Source organism: Lathamus discolor, chromosome 2 (genome assembly GCF_037157495.1).
Source record: "Lathamus discolor isolate bLatDis1 chromosome 2, bLatDis1.hap1, whole genome shotgun sequence".
NCBI classification, from domain to species: domain Eukaryota; kingdom Metazoa; phylum Chordata; class Aves; order Psittaciformes; family Psittacidae; genus Lathamus; species Lathamus discolor.
The window spans coordinates 60,324,301-60,351,862 of NC_088885.1; the positions used below are offsets into that span (position 1 = coordinate 60,324,301).

Consider the following 27,562-nt stretch of genomic DNA (forward strand, 5'->3'; position numbering starts at 1 on the left):
AGCTGGACTTGTTCAGCCCAGTGAAGAGAAGGCCCCAGGGGAGAACTTAGAGCAGCTTCCAGTGCCTAAAGGGGCCAACAAGAAACCTGGAGAGGGGCTTTTGTCAAGGGTACATAGGGATAGGACAAAGGGGAATGGCTTTAAACTGACAGAGGGGAGATTGAGATGGGACCTGAGGCAGAAGTTCTTCCCTGTGAGGGTGGTGAGGCCCTGGCACAGGGTGCCCAGAGAAGCTGTGGCTGCCCCATCCCTGCCAGTGTTCAAGGCCAGGTTGGACACAGGGGCTTGGAGCAACCTGGTCTGGTGGAAGGTGTCCCTGTCTATAACAAGGGGTTGGAACTGGAAGAGCTTTAAGGTCCCTTCCACCCTAAACCAATCCTTAGTTCTATGATTCTACAAAGACTTGTGTAGTGGTGAGGCTGCCTGTGGCTCATGCCACCCCCAGGTTTGTGCCCTGCAGCACTGTCACCTCTGTTTTTCCAGTGCTGCCGCCACCCCAAGGGCTTGTGATGGGTGTGCTGTCCCCCCCAGCATGGGAGCTGTGCCTGCAAATGGGCTGTTGACATTTGAGCTGCTGAAGGTCACCTGGATGCTGTTAAATCCTGGCAATGTCCAGCATCCAATGCTGTTCCATGTGAGTGTGGCAGGCAAGGAGCAGCACCAGGGGGAGGGCAGTTGCTGCATGAAGAACCAGTGACACCGAGCAGGGCACAGGCACTGCTGGCCCAGCCATATCCGGGCAAGGAGGGGGCTACCCATGCCCAAGGCTGCCCAGGCTGGCTGTAACACCCACGCACCTGCTTTGCCAGAAAGAGCTGAATCCATCCATTTTTAGGAAGAAAAAAGGACACGGCTGGGTCTGTGGCACTGCCAGCGGGATGAACATGAGCTGCTGAGGAACAGAGTCAGTTCTGCTTTTAATTTCTCTGTTCCCTCTAATTGCATTTAGTCCTGATGAGGGGGATGCGCGCAGCTGCTGAGGGGCCAGGAGCTGCAGCCAGGCTCTCGTCCTGCACCAGCACCTCCTTCTGGGACATCCAGCCTCACTGCAGCACACATTTAACCCATGTCAAACCACACACTGTGAACTGAAACTCCAAACTGCTCCCAGGGAGTCTCAGGCACAACTTTGGCAAAGGGAATGCAGACACTTCAGCTGGATCCCACCCTGACAGCCCCAAAATGCTGCTTTCCACAGCGTTGACCAGTCGGTGCTCTCTGTGTGGCTGCACTGCCCTCAGGCGCTTCCCAGCATGGAAGAGGCTGTAAATTACACATTTAGGAGGGGTTCATAGGCACAGAAAGTCCTGGAGTGAGGACTGTGATTCTACAAAGGCATTAACAGGTCCCGACAACTTATCCCATCATCGCTCTGTTTATTGATGCCACTGTCCAACATGAGATCCGACACTGCCCTCCCCACAGCACCCATTGGCCAAGAACCCAGTGTGCACCAGGGAGCTGGTGTCACTGCCCCAACCATGGCCCTGCCCTTGGGGTGCATCTCATCCAGCTACAGGAGCTGTGATGAGGATAAACCAGGGCCATGGAGAACTGAGCAGCTGGAGACGGGCACTCAAACCAACAGCCAGGAGGCTGACCCATGTCCCTGCCACTGTGACTACAGCCACAGTTGCCTGGCAGGGGACCCTGGCAGCAAGTGCTTGGGTGCTGGGAGGTCTCCCACTGGCAGCCCCAAGCTGGCCATGGCTTTTCTTGAAGCCAGCATTGGACTTGCTCCTCTGCCTGGGGCAAGAGTCCCACTGCTCCTGCCACTGAGGAGTGTGTGGACGATGCCACTGGCACGGGCAAGGATCAGCCTGCTTGCCACAGCGTATGTCAAAGAGAGCAGAAGAGAGGTTAAACATGTCAAGGTCTCGTGCCCAGGTACATCGTGACCCCACAGCACCCCACGGCAAGACCCACAGCTCCAGCATCTCGATGCCTTCGGTGCAGCTCCCACGGCAGCAGGAGGACGGGGCACCTGGATCACCGCTCACCAGAGAGAGGCATCTGCCACTGTGGAAGGATTAAGTGCTAGAAATGAGTGTTTGAAGGAGCCTGGCTTGATGGGGTCCTACCAGAAAAAGGTTCTTTTACTGCAACTAGTATTTTATTCTACTGTATAGCTCAGGAGTGCATCACAGCCTCAAGAGCCGGGCAGGCACCAAGCAGTGCTTCCAATCTAGACACACGGAGAACTTCCTCATCATCTGGATCTATTTATTACTCACCTTCCCCTGGCTGGGAGCTCCTTGTCTCCACGCGCTGCTGAGCGGCTGTCGCGTCCAGCCTGGAAAGCTGGGACGAGGCAGCGTCTCTGCAGATCTCCAGGACAAAAAGTGACTGTGCCAGAATTATCCTACAGAGCACTGAAAAAAAAAAAAAAAAAAAAAGGAAAAAAAAAAATCCTCTTGGCCATCCTAAATTTGCTTACCAAAAAAACCCCCAGTTCCTCCACATTTATTAGAAAACCAAACAGTAGATTTAAAAAGCAGTTAAAGAGTCCTACTCTGGCAAAACACCCTGTACAGGTTTCTTTTCGTTGGTGGTTTGCTTGCCTTTGTGTTTTTTTCTGATGGTGAGGATTCCCCCTAAACCAGCTGCTTCTGTTAATTGTATACATACATTTAATCTCTTCACTTTGCCGCACATCACTTGCTTTCATTAATTAATTTATTTCCAATCAGCCTAGCCGTCTCCACCAGAGCAGCGGCGCTACCACACAAAGCTTCCTTGCTGTCCATGCCCTGAGCTGGGGGAAGGGAGATGGAGGGAAGGAGGGAGAGATGAGTGGAGAAGGAAAGGGAAGGCTGGAGGGAGGGAAGTAGGCAGGGAGGGAAGAAAGGGAGGGAGAGGAAGCCGTCAGCAGCCCCTCACTCTCCCATGTGCGTCCTCAGGTGGTATTTGAGAGACTGCTTATAGCGGAAGCACTTGGTGCACTCAGTGCAGGGGTAGGGCCGCTCGCCAGTGTGCGCCCGCTGGTGCTCCAGGAGGTGATGCTTCTGGGTGAAGTTCTTGCCACACTCGGTGCAGTGGTAGGGCCGCTCGCCCGTGTGGATGCGTTGGTGCTCCAGGAGGTGGTGCTTGCGGATGAAGCCCTTCCCGCAGACGGCGCAGGCGTGCGGGCGCTCCCGGGTGTGGATGCGGTAATGGTTGGTGAGCTTGGACTTCTCGCTGAAGGTCTTCTCACACTGGCTACACTGGTAGGGCCGCTCGCCGGTGTGAGTCCGCTGGTGCCGCAGGAGGTGGGAGGGCCGGGTGAAATTCTTCCCGCACTGGGGACAGAGGAAGGCCATCTCGTTCTTGCCGGCGTGGATCCTCTGGTGCATGATGAGGCTGATCTGCAAGCGGAAGCTCCGCCGGCACTCGCCGCAGGTGAAAGGCCGCTCCCCGACGTGTGTGATCTGGTGTTTGCTGAGGCTCGACTTGTGGCTGAAGCTGCTCTCGCACTCGGAGCACTTGTAGGGCTTCCCCGGAGGTGGGGCCCGTGGCTGGGGCTTGAGACCGTGCTCAGGGCGCCGGGGGACCTCCACACCCCGGCGCGTGTGGCTGCGCTGGTGCAGCAGGAACTGCTGTTTGTTGCGGAAGCTGAGGTCGCACTCGTGGCACTCATAGGGCCCTTCCTTGAGGTGGTTGCGCTGGTGGATCATGAAGTTGATCTTGAGCATGAAGCTCTTCCCGCACTCGGGGCAGATGTAGGGTCTCTCCCTCGTCCGGTTCCGCTGCTGGGCGACGGCGGGCTTCATGTCTCCAGAGTCCCTCTCGCACGCTGCCGGTTTCCTCACGCGGGTGGCCACCAGGCTCCTGGGCTGTGTTTTGGAGCTGCACTGTGCCTCACAGCCCAGCCCGGCCTCGTGGCTGGGGAACGCCGGCGGCTCGCTCCTGCCTGAGAACATGTCACACGGCTCCAGAGTGTCGGGGTCCTCCTCCTCCTCCTCTTCTTCCTCCGTCTTGATCACGATCCCGTCCTCTGAGGGGGAAAACCAGAACAGTGTTAGGGTCATTGGGTGGGATGGGTGGCCTTTTATGCACCTGGGGGCTACTACAGAAACATCTGCATGGGCTCCTTTGTGGCCCATCAAACATCTTTTTCAAACATCTGCAGCTGTTTGGGCCTGCCTGTCCACTTTGCCCAACCACCGGGACATGAAAAGGCTCCAGGTTTGGGACAGGCCATGTCCTCCTGCAGTAGCAAGGCAAGTCTGCACACCCCGCAATGGGGAAGACAGTAAAACCACCTCCCAGACAGGCTCCTTCAGAGGGTGCGGTGAGCCCTGTCTGCCAAAAGGTTTTGCAATTTCATGATGCTACAAGACAGAGGGGGTAAAAGCACCATTGGTTTGCAAGGAATCAGGTGGCCAAGTGGTTTTGGAGCAGCTCCATCTGCTACCATTTTGCTGGGCTACACCACCACGCCTGCACGGCACTGCTCCACAGATCCACCACACAAGGCTGCTGGCCTCCAGCTCCACTCCTGAATCCATGAACGCAGCCCAGGACTGTCAACCTCTTTCAGCTTCACCGGGACAGGGCACTGGGAAAGACCCCCTCCTTCCCCAAGACAACCAGTGGTGCAATGGATGGCTACAGCTCAGGCTCCCGCCTTGTGTCACCAATGCCAGAGGTGACCCGGTTGTTTCTGTTTGGTGAGACTGGCTGTGGGGACGCACACCGCAGGACACACAGCCAGCATGTCCCGAGGAAAGGCCCATGGTGGATCCCTCGCACGTCACCCTGCGCTGGACTTTGAGCCAGGCCTATGTACTTTTCTAGGAAGAGCAGCCATGCTTTCCCAAGAAGAGGCAGCTGATGGGAGCAGAGTGTATCAAAGCTCTCCCCTCCAACAGAGGGGTCTGTGGGGAAAACCCACGTTCCCGGATCCTCCTCTTCTCCTCCTCGCAGCAAGGAGCCTCCCCTGTGTGGACCCAGGGGCTGCTACTGCTCGAGCTGGCACCTGCAGCACGGTCAGAGCATTGCTGCAGCTCCCGCTCAACCCCACCAGTGGGGGCCCCAAGCACTGGCAGAGGTGCTGGCTCTTGGATGAGGATCAGCTTCAGCTGCACTGGTGGCTTGGCTGGTTTCCTTTAGAAAACCATGAGGAGACCACAGGATCCACGAGACAGAGTGGAGGAGGACCTCAAGAGCCCAACTTTATCTTTCTTGGTTTGTGTTACACCATTGCAAAGCCATCAGAAGGCAGGGAACCTGCTGTTCCCAACAGCCCATCTCTCTGCCTTCCCATCTCCACCCACAAAACATGTCTGTAGGATCTGGCCCATACCAGACTTCTACACACGAAGCACCTGCTGCTATCCTCTCATATCCCCAGTAAATAACCTCAGCCTTCCCCTTCTCTTCCGGCAGCTCCCACACCACAGACCGCTGGCCACTCTCCTCTCTGTCTTCCAGACCTCTCCTAAGCAACCACCACACTGGTCAACATGCTGGACCTCATACGTTTCTCCAGCAGTTTCTGGTGTGTAAGCATCTGAGTGGCTTACACCATTCCCCTGTGCAACTAACACCAGGGCAGGAGTCCTCAACTGACGTCCTGCCCTCTGCAACAGTAGGATTTTGGCGGCGGGAGCTCACTGGGGCTCATAAAATACTTCCTGAGACATGTCTTCCCTTGGTCTCTGTGTGTAACAAGGGCTTTTCCCACCTTCAGAGGTGCTTGCTCTGCTTTGGAGTGGGTCAGGTGCCCTTAGAGACAATGCTCTGATGTCCACCATGTGTGTGCTGCCTCCTCCTCCTAGCCTGAGTTATGACCACAGCTGCTCTTGAGGTTCCTGCAGCCAGAAACTTCCCTTCTCTTGCTGGTTCTGGGGGGATTTAGCCCTTCTTTCATCTCACCCATTCCTCACTTTCCCCTAACACACTACAGACCCTCCTGTCCCCCTGCCATGCCGTGCAGAGCCATGGGCCGAGCATCTCACCTGCGCAGCTCCCATGGTGAACGATGACTCTCTGGATCTCATTGAAGTCAGATACGTATTCAGACGAGTCACCCAGGCTGGTTCCCGGGAGGTCCCTCGGAGGTGAGACAGAGCCGTAGGGACTCTCACAGGCTGCCTCCTCATCCGGACTCTGGAAGCTCCCCTCCGACTGCCCCGACATCCCATGCAGCTCAGGGTTTTCAGGGCTGTCTTCAGGAAGGAGCTCCTCCGTTTTGATCACAACCCTTATGCCAGCTGCAGCGAAGACAGATTTCCACCCACCATCATTCCAGGGAGCCAGGACAAAGAAACTACTTGCAACAATCCCCACCAGCTCTGGCTGCTGATCCCGCAGAGGGGTTTCAGCTGCTCTCCCTTCAACCACCCCTGCCATGCTCCTGCCTCTCACCTGGGATCTTCTGCAGGCAGAGGGAACTGGCTCTGCCTGGCCTGGGGACTCAACACCTGCAGCTCAGCACCCCTCCACCACCCTACATCCCTGGCTGCCAAGCTGGCTAGCAGCTCCCTGGTTTTTCTTTTCCTGTTGGCCTTGATCTAACTTAAAGATCGTTGTGACCAAGATCACAGCAGGGGGTCAGAGCAACCCCATGTTCACAGCCTGGGGCAAGCGGAGCTGACACCATCTCTTTTTATCTCCTTATCACCCCCCCCCCCCCCCCTTATCTCAAAGGAGGAGTCACTGCAGGACTCAGGGTCCCTGGTTCCCTGCTCTCAGCCCAGCCCTGCCCTCAGAGAAACCCCTCAGCACCCCCCTCCCCATGCACAGGATGGAGCAGGCTTCCCTGCCTGGGGGGTGCTCCCAGGATAAACCCAAGCACCATCCACACAGTCAGAGAGGGCATAGAGGCTTTTTCTGGTGGATGGGTTTACCCAACAGGACCCAATTCTCTGTTCTGCCAAACACACCGGCTCCCTGTGGACCTGGTCTGGATACAGATGCTTCCCTTGCTGATGGCTCTTAATGTCCAACTGTCTGGGCTCCACCTCCCCTGGTTTATATGTCGAGCTGTACCCGGACATCCAACCACCCATTAGCCAAATCTCTCCCACCCCTAAGCAAGGCTCCTCCTAAGCAGGCACAGCTCTCAGCAACACTTGCTTTTAGCCTCGGGGTGAGCACCCCCTCTGAACTTATGGCTCCCTTTGTGCTAAGCTGCTGCCTCACCTGCAGTGGCATCAGTAATGATCTCACTCTCCTCCAAGTCTGGCTCATTCCTGACCCGCGTTTCCTCTCCTTGCTCAATCTGAGACAAGACACCAGGTTTGGAAATTGCATAGTCTGTTGAGAAAGGGATGAAGAGAGGGATTACTGCACAGGGAAATCCTAATATTGGCTTCCACCTTTCCTCAGTGCCTGGGGGGACAGAGGAAGACACTCAGAAACATCCACAGAGGGTCTGCAGACAGGAGAGCCTGGTGCTGTGGGCAGGCCAGGCTCCCCAGTGGGCAGAAGGGAGTCACGGAGGCAGAAGCTGAGGAGCCACACACAGAGGAACTCCCTTCAAGAAGAAACTCAACCTCTGTGTTTTTCTAGTGGGCTTTTAGACCTCAGGTAAATTCCTGGCTCTCCTGAAGCCAAAAGCATTTCATTCTGGCTGCAGCAGAGCCAGGATTTCTCCTGCAGCTTCAGCAGGAAACACCTCAGTGGAGCGCAGCTAAGACCACCTCAGACAATTTTTCCCTCTGGAAAAGTTCTCTCTGTTGGGGTGCATGGGCTGGTACCCACTGCAGACCCAAAAGACAAAGGGAATCCCTTACAACAGCCATGGGGAAGGTGCTGGGTTTTCACCAAGTAACGCTGCCTGGAAGGAGCCTTGGAAGGTCTCCAGTCCACCTCGTTTTGTAGGCACCCCCTCCCACCAAGCTGGGACAACACTGTACTCCGAGCTGGGAGTGAACATTGCCAGAGGGATGCCCTTACCCAGACCAGAAACCTCCTCCTGTAATTATAGGTCTCCTTTTAACAGGATATGTGGGTCTCGAGGGGATCCAAAGGGATCTCCAAGGAGGACTCAGAAGGTGCTCAAGCCTGCAGGCAGCCAGAAGCCCTGGAGAACCCATATTTACCCAGGGAGATCAGCGACTCATAGTTCCCTTTCATCACATTCTTGTATAGCTCCTTCTGCCACTCCTCCAGCTTCTCCCATTCCTTGTCGTTGAAATAGACAGACACGTCGTCAAACGTCACCGGCACCTGCAATCACAGCAGCACAGGTTCAAGCAGCCACCTCGCTCCCCGGGAGCCCCACACCTTATCTCCAGCCTGTGGCAGCAGCAGCTCATTCCCACTTGGACATGGCCAGGATTCAGCTACCTCATGGCCATCAACGAATTGGGTTTTATATTTAAAATAGCTCCTGGAGAGATTTTTCTATGAGATCAAAGGTCTCAGTCGAATGGCCAGACCCAGTCATGAACCCAGATCACGATTTCCAACACCAACATCTTCCTCTTGGTCCCCGCACCAGCAGGGATGACCTGCAGAGGTGATAGGGCTTGTGCCCACCTGAAGGAACAGTCGAGGAGATAAAAACTGGGTGCTAGAGCTGGGCCTCATCTCCATTGATGAGCTGATGTAAAACCCCAGAACTCAAGGGAAAGCTCTACCTGGGCCTGAAGGGCTCCGGTTATCATGAGTTAGCGTGTGCACATGGGCTAGGAGCAGACTGCAGCTTTCAAGTCTGTGTGCCAAAAAATAATTTCTAAGGATAAATTTGGGATGTGCAAGCTGCACCATGTCTGAATGGAGCTCTTCAGAAGGAGACGCAGCACTCAGCTTTAACTCCCTGACTGCACTAGTGGAGTGTTTGGGGCTGAACCCCCCTTTTCCGTAGCCCCTCCACTCTCTCCAGTGATGTCCCCTTTGCAATGTCTGACATGGTCCCACCTGCAAAGTTGCTTTTACTGAGATGACCATGAAATGCAGGGAACTGAATACTGATGGTGGGCTCCTTCTGAAGCTCAGCTAAGCCCAACCGCGAGTGCAGAAAGCTCACTTGCCTTCCCCTGAATCCCAGAGGTGCCCCCTTCCCTGCAGCAGCAGCTCCTGCTTGCTCCATTCCTGACCCGGGAGGCCCGCAGCGCAGCACCAAGGTGGTAAAAGAGCCACCAAATCTGCAGGGTTTCTCTCAAATGTTGGTAAAAAAAGGAAAGGGGGAAATAAAACAGTGGGGCTGCGCAGCGTGGTGAAGAACTGAAACCTCCAGCTTGAGTACAGGGGATCTGCCTTCAGGTCCATCTCCTACCGCAGGCAGGTCCCATGGGAGAGATGCCAGGAAGCCGAGAGCAGCAGCTCCGCTGCGAGTGACTCACCTGTGCCAGGGCTGTCCCTGCTAACCCACCACCTCTTCCCCCTGTCCCGCCCTCCATGAGGGTTTTGGGAGCATTTTGGGTGCAGACCCTGCACCCCAGAACACCGTTACCTTGGGGACTTCCCCCTTTCTGCCTGGGGGCAGCCGCAGGATCCAGAAATTCCTGTTCTTCAGGAGGTTCTCCATGTTCTCCAGGCGCCGCTGGAGCAGCCCGTACTCCTGGATGAGGGTGCCCAGTGCCGCACACTTGCTCTCCAGCTGGTTCCCCAGTTCTGCCGCCGTCTTCTCACAGTCAATCAGTTTCTTCTCCGCCATCCCCGTCCGACCCTCCAGGTCGAGCAGGCGGGTGGAATGGGAGTCCACCTTCCTCTCCACCGCCTGCACCGCCGCCACCACCATCAAGGACACCTCAGCTGTCTGCGTCTCCTGCTCCGAAGTGCGTTCATGCCCAGCCACCGGCCGGAAGGGTGAGGAATAGCACGGCTGCTGCACCGGCTCCGGCGCCTGCAGGAAGAGGTGTGCAGGTGTCACGGTGCGGGGTGCACCCCCAGGGTGACAGGGACCCCCGGGCAGGAGCATTACAAAGCCTAGGGCGGTGGGGAAGTGCCCGTGTCCCCGCAGGGTGCTGACCCTGATAAGCTGCTTATGTCGGTCCCACAGGACGGGCAGCACCAGCCACGGGGGGAGAAGGAGGGAGCGCCCCGACACTGCACGGCCGGGTGGTGACACTGGGGGAAGGGGATGACAGGAGACAGCTGAGCCCCGTTGCCATGGGCACGGTGAAGGGACACCCCGGGGGGGCTGTCAGGCGCTGTCGGGGCAAGGGCACCCCATCACCATGGGGACCGAGAGGTGACACGGGCTGGGGGGGGGGAAGGAGGAGGCAGCCTATCACCGGGGGGCGCCGGGTCTGTCACAGGGAGGCTGCTCCGGACCCGCAGGGCCCGGCAGCGGGGGTTGGGGAGGGCAGCGGAACGCGCAGGCCCGGCCCCCGACGGCAGCTCGGGCGCCGCCGGCCGCGGAGGCCCGGCCCGGCCCGGCCCGGTTGCACCGCCCCGCCGGGGCTGCCCGCGCTGCCGCAGCCGCCGCTGGCCCTGCCCGCCCCGTCCCCCCGGGGGGGCGGCCGTGGTGCCGCCCGCTAACAGCCCCCGCCGCCCGTCCGCCCTGCCGCCCGCCCCGCCGCCTCCCGCCGCGGCCCCGACGGCGCGGCCCTCCCCGACGTGCGGCCCGCGGGCGCCGGGCCGGGCCGCGACCCGCTCTGGGCAGACGGCGGGGAGCGGCGGGAGCCCTTACCTGAGCGGGAGCCCCCTCGGCCATGGCCCTTTGTTCCCTGCCCGGGGCCCCGGGGGCCGCGGCCGGGAGGTTCCAGCACCCGCTCGCTCCTTCACCTCCGCCCGCCGCCGGGCATCGGGCTGGGCCCGGGGCGGCGCGGCGCGGTGGGGCGGTGGCGGGGTGGGGGCGCGGCGGGGCGGTGCGGCGGGGGCGGGGCGCGGCCCGACCCGACCCGACCGGGGAAGGCGGGGGCGAAGGTCGGGGTGGGGGGGGGGGCGAAGGGGCGGCGACGTGAGACCGAGCAGCGGCTCCGCGTCCCGGCTCCGCCGCTCCGCGCTGGGCGCTCCGGCCCCGCCGCTGCCCCGCCGAGCCGGCAGGGGGCGGGCAGGCCGCCGCCGTCGCGCGCGGGCCGCGCCGGGGGCCGCGCCTGGCGGGGCGGAGCGGGGCGCCCGCCGCCACCGCAGCGCCCCCTGTCGCATCGACGGCATCACCGCGCGGGGGCCGCCGCGCACCGTCGAGGCCCCCCCCCCGCCTGCACTGGCCCGGCCGGCCCGGCCCAGCCATCGGCACCGCGACGCGGGGAAGGGGCCAGGGGGACGTGGGGGGTGCCCCGGGATCGGGTCTGTGGGTTCTCCGCCCGGGCCGCGGCTGCGGGGGGAAGCGGCGGGGACTGGGAGAACGGCGGTGACCCAGGGAAGGCTGCGCGGCGGCGGGGGATGGGGGCGAGACTGGGGAGGACTGGAGAGGGACTGGGGTGACTGGGGGGGCTGGGAGAAGTGGGGAAGTATGGGAGGCGACTGGGGAGGAGCTGCGGGTGTGACTGGAGAGGGACTGGGGTTAACTGGAGGTGCTGGAAGGACTGGGGCAAGACTGGGGGGGAGCCGGGGGGGACTGGGTGACTGGAGGTGCTCAGAGAACCAGGGAATGACAGGAGTGAACTGGGGGGGACTGGAGGGGAAATGGTGTGACTGGAGGTGCCGGGGGACCTGGAGAAGGTCGGGGAGAGGACTGGGGAGGGCCTTGGGGTGACTGGGAAGGGACTGAGGAGAATTGGGGAGGGACTGGTGGCAACTGGAAGCACTGGGGTTAACGGGAGCCCCACGAACAGCTGTGCTGACAGGGCTGGGGGCACAGGGGCTGTCCCTGGAATAACCGGGCTGAGGGGGAGAACTGGCGGAGATCTGGAACTCCCCCAGTGTGGGAACTGGGAAGGATTGAGGAGGAGCTGGGGAAACTGGGGGCTGGGGGGTGTGAGGGGTAACTGGGAAGGAATATGGGGGGGGGGGGTCCCAGGGGCCTGATCTGACTGCGGGGTGGGGGGTGAGAAGGGAAGGGGAGAGGCCGTGGGGAGCGGGGGGCAGATCGGTGTGACGGGGCCGCCAGCGGAGCCGAGGGCCCTAGCGTCCCCCCTGGGCACCGGGGGGAGGACTGCGGCCACTGCGGGCGGGTCACTGCGGATGCCGCGGGGACCGGGGGAGGACACCGCGCACGGAGCGGGGCGCAGGGGGGAGGGCCCGGCCCGCACCGTCGGGCGCCGCCATGGCCGGAGCTGGTGCGGGCGCCCCCTGGCGGCCCGTTCTCCCCTCGGCACGGCCCCGCCCCCTCGCCCTGCGGCCTCGCGCCCCGCGGGCCTGTGAAATGGCGGCCGGAGGGCGGTGTCGCCATGGAAACCGGCCGGCCGCTAACAGCCTCGCCCCCCCGCAGCGCCCCTCCGCCGCGGGCCTGGGCGGTCTGTTCGCTCCGGTACCATCCCCATCCCCATCCCCATCCCCATCCCTAGCCTGTCCCATCCCATCCTAACCCCAGCCTGTCCTGTCCCATCGCGTTGCTTTCCACCCTGTTGTGTCCGGTCCAGGCTTGCTGTATCCCATCCTGTTTCACCTTATCCATCCGACTGCATCCTGGCCCATCTGTGCCATATCTCATCCAGTTCCATCATGTCCCATTGCATCCCCATCCCTGTCCTGTCCTCATCCTGTCCCATCCCCATCCCATTTCCTTCGACTCTGTTGTATCCTGTCCAGTCTTGCCATGTCCCATCCTGTTCCACCTTATCACACAACATCCTGTCCCATTCTATCCCATCTGTCTCATCCAGTTCCACCATGTCCTATCCCATTCCATCCTCATCCTGTCCCCATCCCCTCCCCCTCTCATCCTCATCCCATCACATCCCCATCTCATCCTGTCACATCCCCATCCTATCTCATCCTCATCCCGTTATATCCCCGTCCCATCTCATCCTCATCCCTTTATATCCCCGTCCCATCTCATCCTCATCCCTTTATATCCCCATCCCATCTCATCCTCATCCCTTTATATCCCCATCCCATCGCATCCCATCCTCATCCCATCCCCATCTCATCCTGTCACATCCCCATCCTATCTCATCCTCATCCCGTTATATCCCCGTCCCATCTCATCCTCATCCCGTTATATCCCCGTCCCATCTCATCCTCATCCCTTTATATCCCCATCCCATCTCATCTTCATCCCTTTATATCCCCATCCTATCGCATCCCATCCTCATCCCATCACCATCTCATCCTGTCACATCCCCATCACCTCTCATCTTCACGCCATTATATCCCCATCCCATTGCATCCTATCCCATCTCATTTCCATCCTCATCCCATCCCCTGTTGCCCCACCCAGTCCCATCCCCTCCCGCCCTGGTGTATCCGTGTGCCCGCACACTGCCCCAGCAGGACCTGGTGTGCAGCCCCTGGCACATGGCCTCGCTCCCTCTCCTGACCTTGGGGATCCCTGGCACAGGGTGACAATGACTGCAGTCGGTGACACCAATCCCAGGCAAGGGCAGGAAACCCCTTGGTTTGCAGGAAAAGGGAGCAAGGGGATGAAGCTGCATCCCATCACCACTGCAGTGCTGGGGCCAGGAGCATGGGCTTTGGGGTACGACACCCACTCCACCCACCCCAGGGAGAACAAGGCAGGGACCCGGATTGGGGCACCCCTGTCTGACCCCCTCTAGGCTGTCCCAGGAAGCCTCTAGGCGATCCCATTGGGAGTGATGGAAACCGGGAGCAGCTCTTCACCGTGACCAGCCAGAGGGACCAGGAAGCAGCCACTGTTGCTGTGTTCATGTGAGTGCAGCGTGCCCATGGTCCAAGCTGCCAGCCATGTATGTGTGTGTGTATTCACACACACATGCCAACAGCATGTGGATACACCATAAAAGTACATGTGTGCGCTTACGGTGTTTCCGTGTGCTCTTACGTGTTCAGTCTCATCACTGCCAGCGCCCTGTGCCTGGGCTGCCAGATCTGCATGGTGCGTTTTCACCTCTTATGAGCCTTTTCTCTCCTCCTCCGCCCTCTCCCCACCACATCCAGAATCCCTGCACCCTCCCTACATGGGACAGCCCTATCTTACCTGGGTGCTCCAGAGTGAACCAGGGATTTGGCTGGGGTCACCCATCCTGGCTCCGCAGGCACCGGGCTTGGTTGGGGCAGGTGGAAGATCCCTGGCACCCTCTGGTGTCAGCTGCTGGGAACCTGTGGGATGTGAGTGCCAGGTCCTTGCGCTGGCTCTGACCCACGGACAGGCCACCCTGCCCGCACTCCACGTTTGGCCCCAAGCCAGACCAACCCCTTGGGCCCTTATCTAAGCTCTGGGGAGGCTCTGGTGGCTGCCCCCACATGGAGGCTGGGGCTAGGAGAGGGACCAGCCCCCTTTGCTGGGCTCTGTAAGGGAAGAACCTGGGGGATGCTGGGTTGGGGGGAAGCTCCTGGAGGGGCAGTATGTCCCCCCCTAGCATCCCACAGGGACATCCAAAGTCTGGGTGATGGCAGCCAGCAGCAGCCCAGGATGCTGGCACCAGGGCTGGGGGGGTCTGAGGCTGCACCAGTCTCCCCTCCGCAGACACCTAAAGAGAGGGGATGCGCCTGGCACCCACACTCCCCCCTCAGTGGGACGAGGGGATGAAGATGCAGTGCAGCACTAGGGGATATGCTGCAGAGCTGGACCCTCCTGGAACACCATGGGGCACCGCCCAGCCCCACACCCCCAAGGCCATGCAGCTCCGCACCGTGGTCCGCAGGATGCACCAGGCCCCGGCGCAGTGAGACAAAACGGCGTGCAGCCCCGTGGGGCCAGGCCTGGCAGGAACAGTTTATTGGCAGCCCCTGTACAAAGAGCTTGGGTATATGCGAGCGAGGAAGCAGCAATACAAACCCAGCATGGCCCGGCTCGGTGGCTGCCCTCCCCGCATGCTAAGGTCCCACCAGTTCCGCTGGGACACCACACAGCACGGCGGGGCCAGGCTGCCATGTCTGGTGAGAGATGAACCCGCAGTGATGGCAGCCAGGTGCTCAGCAGCGTGCTCCTGGGCTGTTCTTGCCTCAGTGCCAGAGGGTCAGTCCACCACATCCCAGCTCTGAGGCGCAGGGCAGTGCTGCAGCCGTGTACACTGGCGCTTCTCCCGGCATGGGACTGTCCCGGCTCTACCCGTCAGCAGAGCCTGGCTGCATCCGGCGACTCCTCAGCCAGTGCTGCAGCCCTGTCTGTGCGTGGCACAGGCCGGCTTCTCACATAAAACCAAAGTCTGCTTCCAGCCATAGCGGCAGCAGAGAAAAAGCTTAAAAACACAAAGCCCAAACGCCAGACACCGACCGCAGCAGCTCCAGAGCTGCACCAAGCAGCCTCATCTGCTGGCGCTGGCTCCCCAGCTCGGCTTGTGTGGTTTATCAGTTCTGCAAGTTACCTGGAAAAAGCTGACAGATAACAGCCAGGGGCTAGGCACGGGTGCTGCAGTGTGGCGAGCAAGGACGAAACGCAGGCGGTGAGGGGACCAGGGCTGCCAGCACTCACCCAACACGAGCTTCAGAATGGAAACACTGTATTGACGGACTTTACAAAAGTTATTACAAAACACAACCACGAACCAGCAACTGACAGTACACAGCGGAAGAGACACCACTTAGAGCCACCTCAGAACAACACCAATTAGCTCCGAGAAGTCAACCAATATTTACACAGACATCTGAAAAAACTCTGTTATCCCATACATTTAAATGTTTTAGATCGACTGTGAAATATAGTGCCACGTTTCCTTGTAGTATAATAATAATAATAATTAATAACAATAATAATATAATAATATATCATATAATAATAATATTCTACGTCTAGCGTAACTAAAAACCAAACAGCTCTTTACAGGGGTTAGGAGAAGTTGCGTTCACTCATCTGACTTACCTGAATGTGAGACCAAACTCAGTAAAAAATAAGACTAAAATCGCCTTCATTGACAGGAGTCCGTGTGACGGACCAGTGGCTCTGTTCCCTCGGGCCACAGGGAATCAACAGCCCGCCTGGTGCCGGTAACATCCTTCGAAAGAACAGAGATGTGTCCTCCTTGGGTGAGTCACTTGACTGTGCTTCCACATGCTGCCCTTCCCGACTCCTCCTGCTCCGATGTTCACAGCCCCTTCTCCTGCCTGTCCTTTCCTCCAGCACTTACTCATTCTCACCTCGCTCTTTGCCTCTCTCTCCCCTCCACTTTTCTGCCTTCAACAAATCCTGCGTTGTGCCCCTCACCGTGTCTCTGCTTTGCCTCTCTTCCCTTCATCCCAGCCCTGGCCTTGCAGCACGGGGCTGCCGTTCCAGCACAGCAATGCAACGGGAGCAGGCGGCCAGTTGCCTGGGAATGGCACCTTCCCTCCCTTCTTCCTTCCCTCCCTCCCTCGTGCTTCCAGCCTTGCAGTGAAAAGAGTGGAAAAAAGAAAGTGAAAGCTTGTCACTCCTGAATATGCACAAAGATAGGTGGGGGAACACCTGCTAAATACAGACCCCGGAGAACCGCTCGGGATTATTCTCCACAGGCAAAATCCAAACTGACGTAGAGGACAACTAGTACAAGGCCTGTGGAAGTCCCCCATCACCTCGCAGGGTCGCAGAAGTGCCTGGGCCATCTGACAAGAGTTTGTTTTGTTAAGAGGAATTCCTTTGATGCTTCAACGAAGTGGGCTCTGTAGCATGACCACATGGATTAGCTGCGACACAAGTTCGCCTCCCATCATGCTGCACGTCCACCTGCGAGGCCATTCACAATAACCGTGAGCCCTTCCGCCCTGGCCACCCTGTGCCAGCGCTACTGCTTAGTTTCTTTTTTCACGCACAAGAGGCTGGTCTGAGTGCCCGACTCCAGCCTGAGCTGCGAATCCTCCATGGGCCGGGGGTTGCGAGAGTGGATTTTCTGGTGGCAATTCAGAGACTCTTTGTAGCGGAAGTGCTTCCCGCAGACGGGGCACTGGTAGGGGGTCTCCCCGGTGTGCACCCGCCAGTGCTTGAGCAGGTGGTCCCGCCGGATGAAGCTCTTCCCGCACTCGGTGCACTGGTATGGCCTCTCCCCTGTGTGGATGCGCTGGTGGCGGATGGCTTTGGAGAGGTCGCGGAAGTCCTTCCCACAGTAGGTGCATGTCAGCGGCCCATCGCCCTTCCCCGTATGGAGCTTCTGGTGCAAGATCAGGCTCACTTCCAGGCTGAAGCTCTCCTTGCACTGGGAGCAGGTGTAGGGTCTCTCCACCATGTTGTTCACCTGGTGCCTGACAAAGCCATACTTGAAACCAGAGCTCTTCTCCCCATCGGAGCGTTTGGACTGTTTGGAGCGGGAAGATCCCTGGCCTTTTGTTTTGGATTTCTGCCTCAAGCCTTCTCCGTGCTCCAGGGAAGTGCAGGCTTCCTCGCTGGCGTGTGCTTTCTGATGGGTGGCAAACAGCTGCTTGTCCAGGAAGCTCTCCCCACACTCACAGCAGATGTATGGCCCCTCTACTGCAGCCACATCCTCAGGAGCATCCTTCTTGGCCAAGTCTCTCCCACGGCGAGAGGAGCGCCTCAGCCCGTTGCCTGTTCTCTGCTGCGAGGTTGATCCACTCCGGCTCTTGCTGCTTGGCTTTATCTCCTCCTCTGGGCTTGAGAAAACCTCTTCCCACTTGCCTGCCAAGGAGCTAGGAAGCTCAAGGATTTCGGAACCTTCCTCATCACACTGCTGTTCATCTGCCAGAGCAGAGATAGTCATGTCATTTCTTTGAGATAGGAACTGTCCCATTATTTAGACCCCAGTTCTCTCAGGCCAAAGGTGGTCTCTGCTTTGCACACTCAGGACAGCACCTGGCACTACAGCGTTACAAGTCCCACCTGGGAGCTACCTCAGCAGTATGGGAGTATGAACAAAGCCAAAGTATTCTGACTTAGAATCACAGAATCGTTTTGGTTGGAAAAGACCCTTAAGATCATCAGGTGCAACCGTTAACCTGGCACTGCCAAGTCCAACACTAAACCATGTCCCTCAGCACCACATCTACATGTCTTTTTAATCCTTCAAGGAATGGCGACTCCACCACTGCCCTGAGGCAGCCTGTTCCAAGTGCTTGACACTTCCATTGAACAATTTTCCCTAACATCCAACCTAAACCTCCCCTGGCACAACACGAGGCCGTTTCCTCTTGTCCTACCGCTTGTTACTTGGGAGAAGAGACTGACCCCCACCTCACTACAACCTCCTTTCAGGTAGCTGTACAGAGCGAGATCATCTCCCCTGATCTTAATTTTCTTCAGGCTAAACCACCTCTCCTCAGCCACCCCTTACAGAACTTGTGCTCCTGGCCCTTCACCAGCTTTGTTGCCCTTCTCTGGACCCACTCCAGTACCTCAACATCTCTCTTGTAGTGAGGGGCCCGGAACTGAACACAGGATTTGAGGCACAGTGTCACCAGTGCCCAGCACAGGGGGATAATCATTGCCCTGGCCCTGCTGGCTACGCTATTGCTGATACAGGCCAAGATGCCACTGGCCTTCTTGGCTGCCTGGGCACAAGCTGCTCTTGTTCAACTGTCGACCAACACCCCAGGTCCATTTCCACTGAGCAGCTTTCCAGCCACTCTTCCCCAAGCCTGGAGCATTGCACGGGGTTGTTGTGACCAAGTACAGGACCTGGCACTTTGCCTTGTTGAACCTCACACCATTGTCCACAGCCCATTGATTCAGCCTGTCCAGACACTTCCTACCCTCCAGCAGATCAACACTCCCAGCCAACTTGCTATCACATCTGCAAACAGACTAAGGGGGCATTTGATCCCCTTGTCCAGATCATTGATAAAGACTTCCTGGAAAAGCTGAGACAGCACAGTGATGAGATCTCTACATGTAACTAGACAAAGGGAAGCAGAAGTGGATTCCTCAGCAGGAGGTGAAGCAGAACAGGTCTTTAAGAACCTGCGGTTTAGGGTAAAGGCAAAAAAAAAAAAAATAATTAAGGGAAGCAGAATAAAACCTCTTTTCCTTCAGAGCTTGCACAATGCCTGGGGCCGAAGGATCTCCTGTAGTACGAATGGGAACTAAAAGCAGCCGCTAAGGACCCTGGCAAAAGGAGGATGAAAAGGACCCAGAGATTCTGGGGATGTGGGGAGGACAGCTGGAAACCCAGAGGTTTCTGCAGGGTGCGAGAAGGCAAAGCTGTACTGAGCATTTGCATGCCCAGGGAAGACCTCAGCACTCCCAGTCACAGGCTCTTCATCTGCTTGTCACTTACGACATCGAAACGTGGGCTTGAAAACAGGCCGCCTTCTCTGCCTCAGGCTGATGCCCTGGAAAAGCACCAGCCAGAACCACAGAGCTGCTTCTGAGGAAAAGGCTGGGAAGCCAAACGCACATCCTAGCACGGCATGCTTCCCAACGCAGCTCACGCATCCCTGTGCTTCAGAGCTAACACCATCAAAAGCTTGCTGTGCTACACTTATCTCCACTTCAAGGCTGACCAAATACACACTCTCACCAAGTGATGAGACACTGTACAGGTGGTCTGCATGCCCTAGCCAGCCCACAGCTGCTTTTAGAGTCTGCTGTTCATGTACCACAGCTTCTGCACGTGTGCTATCCATCTGCCTCTGCTGCTGTCCAGCTCCCACAGTGACTCTTGAGGCGAGCCTGGCAGAGCCTGCGGTGAAGGCAGGATTTCACCCCAGGCAATCCCCAGCATGTGCCAAGAGCCTGAGCCCGCTTCTGTCTCCCTCTTTATGCAGTGCTCGGTGAAGCTCTGCACTTCTAACTCACATGTACAGGGGACTTCCATGCCTTCTTCTTCTTCTTCTTCTTCAGAGCCATCGTGGCTTTCAGCCAGAGCCTCTTCGTATTTACTCCACGAGCAATCATCAGGACCAGGAAAGGAAAACTCTGCGCACAAGAACAACAGGAGTTTAGGCTGAAGCCTCCCAGCTGCTTTACAGAGGATTTCAGGAGATGGTCGTGTCTGGTAGGAGCCGGCAAGGAAAACTAAGCCACCGCTGCACCCAAGGGCAGAGCTGGCCAAACTCAACAGCAGAGGCAAGCGAAAGAGTGCAGGCAGGTGCTCTTCCACTTCTGTTTCTTCCACACACCTGCCTTCCACCTCCCCACTGTGTCCTAGGAATCTTATGGCTCACCAGTGCTGGGGTCTGTAGGGGTTTCTCCTCCCTCAGAGTCATCCGGATCCTCCGCGTTGGGATCCTCTCCTTGCTCGATCCGTGACAGAAGGTCTGGCTTCGAAATGGCCGCATCTGCACATGAAAAGAGGATCAAAACATTTCCTTTGCCCTCACGGGAGCGAGACTCTCAAACCTTTGCCCACCAACCTTCCTTCGCTGCTGGGGGTGACGGGTAATGGAAAGAGAGGCTTATGATGCTCTCACACATCTGCACCGCTCACCTTGTCTGGGCCCTGGGAACATGAGCGGACTGCAGGAGCACACTCTGCTCAGGTGAGGAGCACCTCCCAGCCTGCAGCGCGAGGAGGAGAATAAGAAAATGCATCTGTGCTTACCTCCAGGCTTCCTTTCTTCTCCTCTCTGCTAAGGTCCGCGGATCCATTACAATGGGGACTTCAGCTCGGGGACAGCACCAGAGCTGTCAGCCAGCAGCAGCAGGGGAAATGCCCTCCCCATGCGGTTCCCTCCATCCTACTCGTCCGAGTCACAGGCTGCTTGCGGATTTTGGTGGGGGAAAGGGGACAATCACAATCTCTCCTAGGGTGGAGAGCCGAAAACTTCATTCCCAAACTAGCGTGAGTCTCTGGGCATTAATTTCCACCGCTGCTCTGGTGGATCCATTTGCCTTATGCGAGGGCCAAACCCCTGAACCTCATTCTCAAAGGAAACCTTCAGACGAAGCACAGATACATTTTTGTAAGCTCCAGGCTCAGATCCACAGATCCTCCTCAGCAGGACTGTTATGTTCCTGCACCTCTATAGTGGGACACAGGGCTGGATTTTAACATAATGGGGGCAGTATTTACCCTTCACCTTTCTCCCTTGCTCACAGAAGACCTCTGTCCAAAAAAAGTAAAGAAAGAAAGGGGGGGGGGGGAAATGATGAAAGGCCTGGCTGGGCCAGTGCTGAACAGCAGGGTGGTGGGGGAGCCTGCACACTAGCGGCCTCAAGCACAGGGAAGAGATGCCGGTCTACCAGGGACTATGTCTGCGCTGCCACGCACTGCACACGGACGTCCATCCAAGGCAAGGTCACTTTTGAGAACACACGTAGGTGCTCGTGAAGGCACCACATCCCCCAGAGGGAATTCCCGCAGCCAGGACTGGAAGGAGTGAACAGAGCACTGAGTTCATTTCACTGTGAACACGCAGCCCTACCGCAGCAGAAACCACAACAGCTTGAGCAAGAAGCGTTCCCTGCGATGAGGCTGGGGTCAGAGAAGGCACCAAAGCAGGCAACAGACAAACCTCACTCTCCTCCCTTAGGGAAGCTGAAAGACTATCACCAGGGAAAGGGCTGGAAGGAACCTCAGAGGCAGGGCACCCCTCTGCTGCCCTAAGCGGCGAGCGGGCTGACATACCCAGCGCAGTGGATCTGTGGACCTTTGCGTGACAAAGAAAGTCCCCTCTCCCCCACCTTTCCGTGGCTGGAGGGTCCTCTCGCTTCCCCTCCTCCTCACGACCCAGCAGCTCACTCGGCTCCTACTGGCCAAAGAGACCATCAGGGAGACGCAGTCACCGCAGCGATGCTCGTGACGTCCGTCCACCGTTAAACTGAACTGGTGAGGACTGAACTACCTGCCAGGGCTGCTGGTGAAAGCCGGCACGTGTTCCCAGAGCAGTACACTGCCCACCCTCCCCAGCCCTGCCAGGTACAGCGGCGCTTCCATCCACCAGGCCCTGGGAAAACCTGGTGCAGCAGAAGGCTCAGGGCAAACCCCAGCCCATCTTTACCCATTGAGATGATGGCCTCGTAGTTGCCTTTCATGATATGCCTGTAAAGCTCCTTCTGCCACTCATTCAAGCTCTTCCACTCCTCCTCAGAAAAGTTAAAGGAAGCATCGTTGAATGACACAGGGACCTGTAATGAGATGCACTGTATGTTTGGATGTTGTGTCTCTTGCTGAAGTGTCATGGTTTAGACCCAGCTGCTACCTCAGCATCATGCAGCTGTTCACTCACCACCCCACTTCCCCACTCCAGGTGGGATGGGGAGGAGAATCGAGAGAATGTAAATCCTACAGGTTGCGATAAGAACAGTCTAACAACTAAAGTATAATATAAAATAATATAAATAATAATAAATTAATATAATAATAATATAAAACTACTAATAAAAAGGGAAATAACAAGGAGGGAGAATATAAAACCAAAAGAAAAAAAAAGAACAACAACAACAAAAAAAACACCTCCAAACTGAACAGCAGTGATGCACAACTCAACTGCTCACCATCCACCAACCGATAACCAGCCCAACCCAAGCAGCGATTGGTCCCTTCTGGCTAATTGCCCCCAGTTTCAATACTGGACATGACTTCCTGTGGTACAGAATACCCCTTTGGCTAGTTCGGGTCAGGTGTCCTGTCTCTGCTTCCTCCTGTCATCTTGTGCCCTTCCTCACTGGCAGAGCACAAGAAACTGGAAAGTCTTTGCTCAGGGTAAGTGCTACCAAGCAAGAACTAAAACATCAGTGTGTTATCAGCATTGTTGTAAAGCCCAAGCACAGCACTGCATCAGCTACTAGGAAGAAAAATAACTGTTACAGCTGAACCCAGGACATGAAGAAAACACCCACGGATGTTTCTTCATTCAAATTCTTCAAGCACGGTGCAGGACAGCCCCATGCAGCAACGTCTGCTCCTTCCCAAACACCTCACTCAGCCCCCATGCCAAGCTCAGGCAGCTTCGCCCCTGCCCACAAGGGACACGATGGGGTTTTCCCTCATCACCTGCCTGCACCTTGCCTCCTTGCTCAGCCTTCTCCTGCGGGCCCTGCTGTGGGCACAGCACCTGACACAGGCTCTTTCCCCGCTTAATTTTTGATGCGGTTCTGAACAGGCACTGGGGATGTTACAAACCTGACAGGTACACAGGGCTCAACCACACAGTTCTGCACAACTCAAAGGCGGCTCCAATGATGCTAAGGAGTTTGTGATCCCATACAGAGCAGAATGTGTGTTTTGGCAAGGCTCGTATGTACATAACAAGTGGTGCATAATTAACAGATATGGACCTGTGCTGGTGCTTCCGGCTGAGCACTAAAGACAGGACATCACTACATGGAAGCTGAGTCCCACTCAGCACTGCAGTCACCGTGAAACAGGGCTGCGAGCGCAGACTACGTGCCAAACAACCCAGTTCCAAACACGGAGCAGAGGACCGTTACCTTGGGGACCTCCCCCTTCGCCCCCGGGGGCAGCCGCAGGATCCAGAAGTTCCTGTTCTTCAGCAGGTTCTCCATATTCTCTAGCCTCTTCTGCAGCTGCCCATACTCCTGGATGAGGGTGCCCAAGGCTGTCCACTTGCTCTCCAGCTGGTTCCCAAACTCCACCGCCGTCTTCTCGCAACCAATCAGCTTGGTTTCTGCCATCCTCATCCTCCCCTCCAGGTTCATTAGCTGGGCTGCCTGGGCATCCACCTTCCTGTCCACGGCCTGGATCTCAGCGACCAGCGTTAAGGAGATCTCAGCGGCCGGCAGCTCGGTCTCGGCAGCAGGGCCCTGCTCCGGAACGGGCAGTGGCTGCTCCAGGGCCAGCTCCTGGGACTCCATGTCCCACTCCAAGTCCTGCAGGAACACAGACACGGCCGTGGGCTCCGCTGCCACTGCGAAGCGGCACCGCGGCTGACCTCCGGGCGATCGCGCGGCGAACGGAGCTGCGCTGGGCCCGCACCGGCGCCGACAGCCCTCGGGCGCGGCCGCCGACGGGGGACGAGGGGCGGCGGCTAGCAGCGAGGGTGGGGGACCGGCAGCAGCGCTTACCTGAGCGGGGGCCCAGTCGGCCATGGCCCTGCGGAGGGCGGCGAAGGGCGGCGGGCGGCAGCGGCGGAACGGGGCGGAGCGGGCCGGGGCTGGGCGGAGCGGAGCGGGCGGCTGCGCGGGCCCGGCGCCTCCTCAACAGCGACGGAACCCAACGGCCATGCCGAGAGCGCACTGAACGCTGGGAGCGGCGGCGGCGCCGGCGGCAGGTGGCGCCGCAGCGACACCTAGCGGCGGGCGGACAGCGCCACCCCACAGACGGGAGAGACCGGGCACCGGAACGCCCAACGCCGCATCCCTGACCCCGCGCTGATTGATTGGGCTGCTGCGCGGCCAATCCGAGAGGCGCCCGCGGGCGGCGGGCCAATGGCAGGGTAGAGCGGAGCGGGGAGGCGGGGCCTCGGGCGTGCCGGGGAGCGCGCTCCCGCCGTTGGCAGCGGGACCGCGCGGGGCGGGAGCGGCGTGTTCGGGGCTGCACCGGGACGCACTGGGCGGGACGCGGCCTGGCGCAGGTACGGCAGCGGCGGTGGTGCCGCGGCCCACGGGGCTCGCTGGCCTCGCTCCCATCCCCTCCCTGGTCGGCCCTGCGGGCACCGCCGACTCCCCGTGCCCACGCCGGCCGCCCCTGCGCCGTCATCCCGGTGCAGCGAATCTTTCAATCGCTGTTGTCCCGCCCGCAGGTGAGGCCTTGCCAGGAGCAGCACCGGGAGCAGCACCGGGAGCAGCTGCCGTGTCTCCGCAGGGACCGACCGGGACGGTGCCGGTGCCATGAAGGAGGACCCCGAGCGCCCCGTCGCCTTGGGTGAGGCTCGCGGGTCCTGCCCGCCACCAGCCCTGGCGCTGCAGGTCGTGGACCGGCCGGGAGCGGGGCCCACGGCGCGGTGCTGGCAGACGGCGGCCGTGGGGCGGTGCCGGGGTCACCGCTGGACCGCGTCTGTTACCGCGGGATTTCTGTGGCGCGGGGACGCCAGCGCAGGGCAGTTGTGACCGGGCGCCGTGCAGCGGCATCACCGGTAGCACCACCGTCCGGCCCTCCTCTTGTTTCCGTAACAGGTTACACCGTCACCAAACCCGACATCCTGGCTGAGGTGGAGCGAGGGGAGGAGGCGGCCGCAGCAGCGGGGCACTACAGAGAGCACCGGAGCCCTGGGCCACGCATGGCACCCGCTGGCCCCTCCCAGGGTGAGTGGGACAAAGGAGCTGGGGCTCGGGTGGTTGGCCAGATCCTGCTGAACGGGAGGGCTTGGTCCCACGGGATTCCCAGTGAGGGGATCACCCCCAAACAGGTTTCTGTCTCTGCAGGGGACTGGCTGGGGAAGGAGGTGAAGAGCGAGGAAGGGGTGTCCCTACCACCTGGCTCCCCCCCATCCCACCGCACTGCCTCCAGCGACTTCCCCGTCCCGCTGCAGGAACGGGGCTGCAGCTATTGCGGCGTCTCTGAGCCAGAGCTAAATCCCAGTGTCGGTAATGGGGGGTTCATCACCTCGCCCCCTGCCTTCGAGAGCCGCCGGTGCCGGCCAGGGGAGCTGCTGCTCGAGTGTGCTGAGTGTGGCCGAGGCTTTGGGCAAAAGCCAGACCTGGTGCGGCACCGGCTCGTGCACAGTGGAGAACGTGCCTATGCTTGTGGCCGCTGTGGAAGAGGGTTCACCGAGGTGGTGGGGCTGGGGGCCACAGGCGGCCCCTGCCACCCAGCGCCCTGTGCCAGCCGCTCCTCAGGGACGGCAGAGGGGACAACGGCAGCACCGCGGAAGGAGCGGAAGGAGCTGTCACTGACGGAGAAGGTACGGGTGCTGGAGATGCTGGAGGGCCCCAAGGTGTCACAGAATGAGCTGGCCAAGCGCTTTGGGGTGTCACAGCCCCAGATCTGCCGCATCATCAAGAACAAGGAACGGATCCTGAGTGAGTGGCACCGCAATGGCGACCCTGAGCGCAAACGCAAGCGGGAAGGGAAGGACGTAGCCCTGGAGACTGCTCTGCTGCGCTGGGTGAAGGGTGCCTGCGCCACTGACCTGCCTGTCGGTCGCCCGCTCCTCCATCTCAAGGCCAAACACCTTGCTGAGACACTGGGCCAGCCTGACCCGGAGCCCAGCAGTGGCAGGCTGGCTCGCTTTGCGACGCGCCAAAACCTCACCTTCAAAAAGCCACTGGTGGAGAAAGGAGACTCGGAGCAGCCCACAGCTGAGCACTGGGCCAGCGCGGTGCTTCCTGGCCTCCTCCGCAGCTACACACCTTCTGAGATCTACGCCTGCGGGGAGACGGCCGTCCTCAACCCAGCCAGCTCCCCCGGTGAGAGCACTGGTGACCGGCTGACACTCCTGCTCTGCACCAATGCCAGCGGCTCGGAGAAGGCCCCACTGAGGGCAGTGGGGGAGAGCGCCCAGCCCCGCTGCCTGCGGGGTGTCAACCTGGGGCAGATGCCCTGGGGCTACCGTGCCAGCAGCCTCGCCAGCATGACAGCCCCTCTCTTCACTGAGTGGCTGCGGGAGTTCAATGAGGGGATGCGGCGGCAGGGGAAGAACATCCTTCTCCTCCTCAGCAAGCACGAGGCTCACCCCTACCTCCAGCTTTCTAATGTCAGGATGGTCTTTGTCCCACCAGCCACCAGCCTGGTCCAGCCCCTGGACCGTGGCATCACCAGTGACCTCAAGGGCCACTACCGGCGCCGGTTGCTGAGGTGGTTGCCGGCAGAGCGTGGTGTGGGGCAGCCGACCCTCCTGGATGTTCTGCACATGCTGGCGCAGGCGTGGGGTGACGTGCACCCCGGGCTCATTGCCAGCTGCTTCCGTGCTGCTGGCTTCTTCCCCGACACCAGTACCGAGGCCCCAGCGCGTGGCTTGCTCAGCCAGGAGCAGCTGGAGCGCCGCACGCTGACGGACAAGGAGCTGGAGCGTGATGGAGAGCTGGTAGACGGGGACGAGGGGACGGCGGATGGCGAAGACGGTGGAGAGCTGGCAGCCGTGCAGCCGTGCCCCTCGGAGCGGGAGGTGTGGCGGAGCCTGGCCACGCTGCGGCGGTACCTGGAGTGCCAGGCCACCTCACCAGACCTCTTCCAGGCCTTCTACGAGCTGGAGGATGCCGTGCACATGCTGTCGGCTGGTACCGGTCAAGCCCTCACTGGGGACAACCCTCCCAGATTGTGAGCGCCAGACCCGCTCGTGCCTGTGATGGGAACTGGTGTTCACTGGGGCCATCACCAGCTTGGCCTGGCCACCGTGTCCTGCAGCAGTGCCAGCTGAGTTGTGCTGTGGGGTTTGCTGTGGGTCCATGTGGCTCAGGGACACAGGGGGTGCCCGGTGGGGTGCATGGAGGTTGTGAAACTGCCATGCTCAGGGACTGGCTGTGGCAGCACTGGGGGCATGAACCTGCTGTCAGAACCTCCCGGAGGGTGGTTTCTGCAGCAACAGGAGCTGTCATGGAGCTGCCCCTGGGGAGGATTTGCCCTGAGTGGGGTGGTTGTGTTTACTGGGGGGGGGGGGGGGAAATGGGGTGGTGCTGGGGTATCCCTCATGCTGGGGGCTCCTTCCCACTTCCCGTGGGGGTTTTGGGGTGACCGGGTGCCACCAGCTGCTGTCACCACTTGGTGCCCGGGGGTTTGCAACAGGCATTAAAAAGGCAGAACTCAGCAAAGCACAGCACAGGTGGTGATTGTAATATTTTAACCAGGACAGAGACCCCGCTGTCCCCGGGGGCCACCCTAAACCTCCCCTTCACCTGCCTCACCTTGGCCAAGACCCTGGGGAGGGTGGGTGAGGGGCATGTGGGAGGGTTTGGGCAGGAGGT

General features: G+C 59.1%; 2 protein-coding genes and 1 long non-coding RNA gene across 4 annotated transcripts; 2 read left to right on the plus strand and 1 right to left on the minus strand.

Annotated features, from left to right (window-relative positions):
• Window positions 1–1,356: 1,356 nt before the first annotated feature.
• Window positions 1,357–23,994, minus strand: LOC136009031 (uncharacterized). The gene is made up of 14 exons (XM_065669120.1): window positions 23,786–23,994; window positions 23,192–23,590; window positions 21,760–21,886; window positions 19,984–20,097; window positions 19,616–19,735; window positions 16,660–17,560; window positions 11,961–12,174; window positions 10,565–11,191; window positions 9,383–9,775; window positions 8,028–8,154; window positions 7,126–7,239; window positions 5,940–6,194; window positions 2,235–3,973; window positions 1,357–2,019 (listed from the first exon to the last, which is right to left on the minus strand). The coding sequence occupies exons 1-13, from the start codon at window positions 23,807–23,809 to the stop codon at window positions 2,877–2,879; spliced, it is 4,512 nt and encodes a 1,503-aa protein (XP_065525192.1). The 5' UTR covers window positions 23,810–23,994; the 3' UTR covers window positions 1,357–2,019; window positions 2,235–2,876.
• LOC136008202 (uncharacterized) lies at window positions 11,883–13,758 on the plus strand. Of its 2 annotated transcripts, none has more exons than XR_010610013.1 (2): window positions 11,883–12,286; window positions 13,249–13,758. It is a non-coding gene; the product is annotated as an uncharacterized LOC136008202 (long non-coding RNA). The 2 variants fall into 2 exon arrangements; XR_010610012.1 differs by having other exon boundaries at window positions 13,252–13,758.
• A 173-nt stretch (window positions 23,995–24,167) lies between the features above and the next one.
• Window positions 24,168–27,265, plus strand: LOC136008180 (tigger transposable element-derived protein 3-like). The gene is made up of 4 exons (XM_065667040.1): window positions 24,168–24,294; window positions 24,463–24,584; window positions 24,836–24,964; window positions 25,085–27,265. Exons 2-4 carry the CDS (start codon window positions 24,551–24,553, stop codon window positions 26,920–26,922), a joined length of 2,001 nt encoding a protein of 666 aa, XP_065523112.1. The 5' UTR covers window positions 24,168–24,294; window positions 24,463–24,550; the 3' UTR covers window positions 26,923–27,265.
• Window positions 27,266–27,562: the final 297 nt, after the last annotated feature.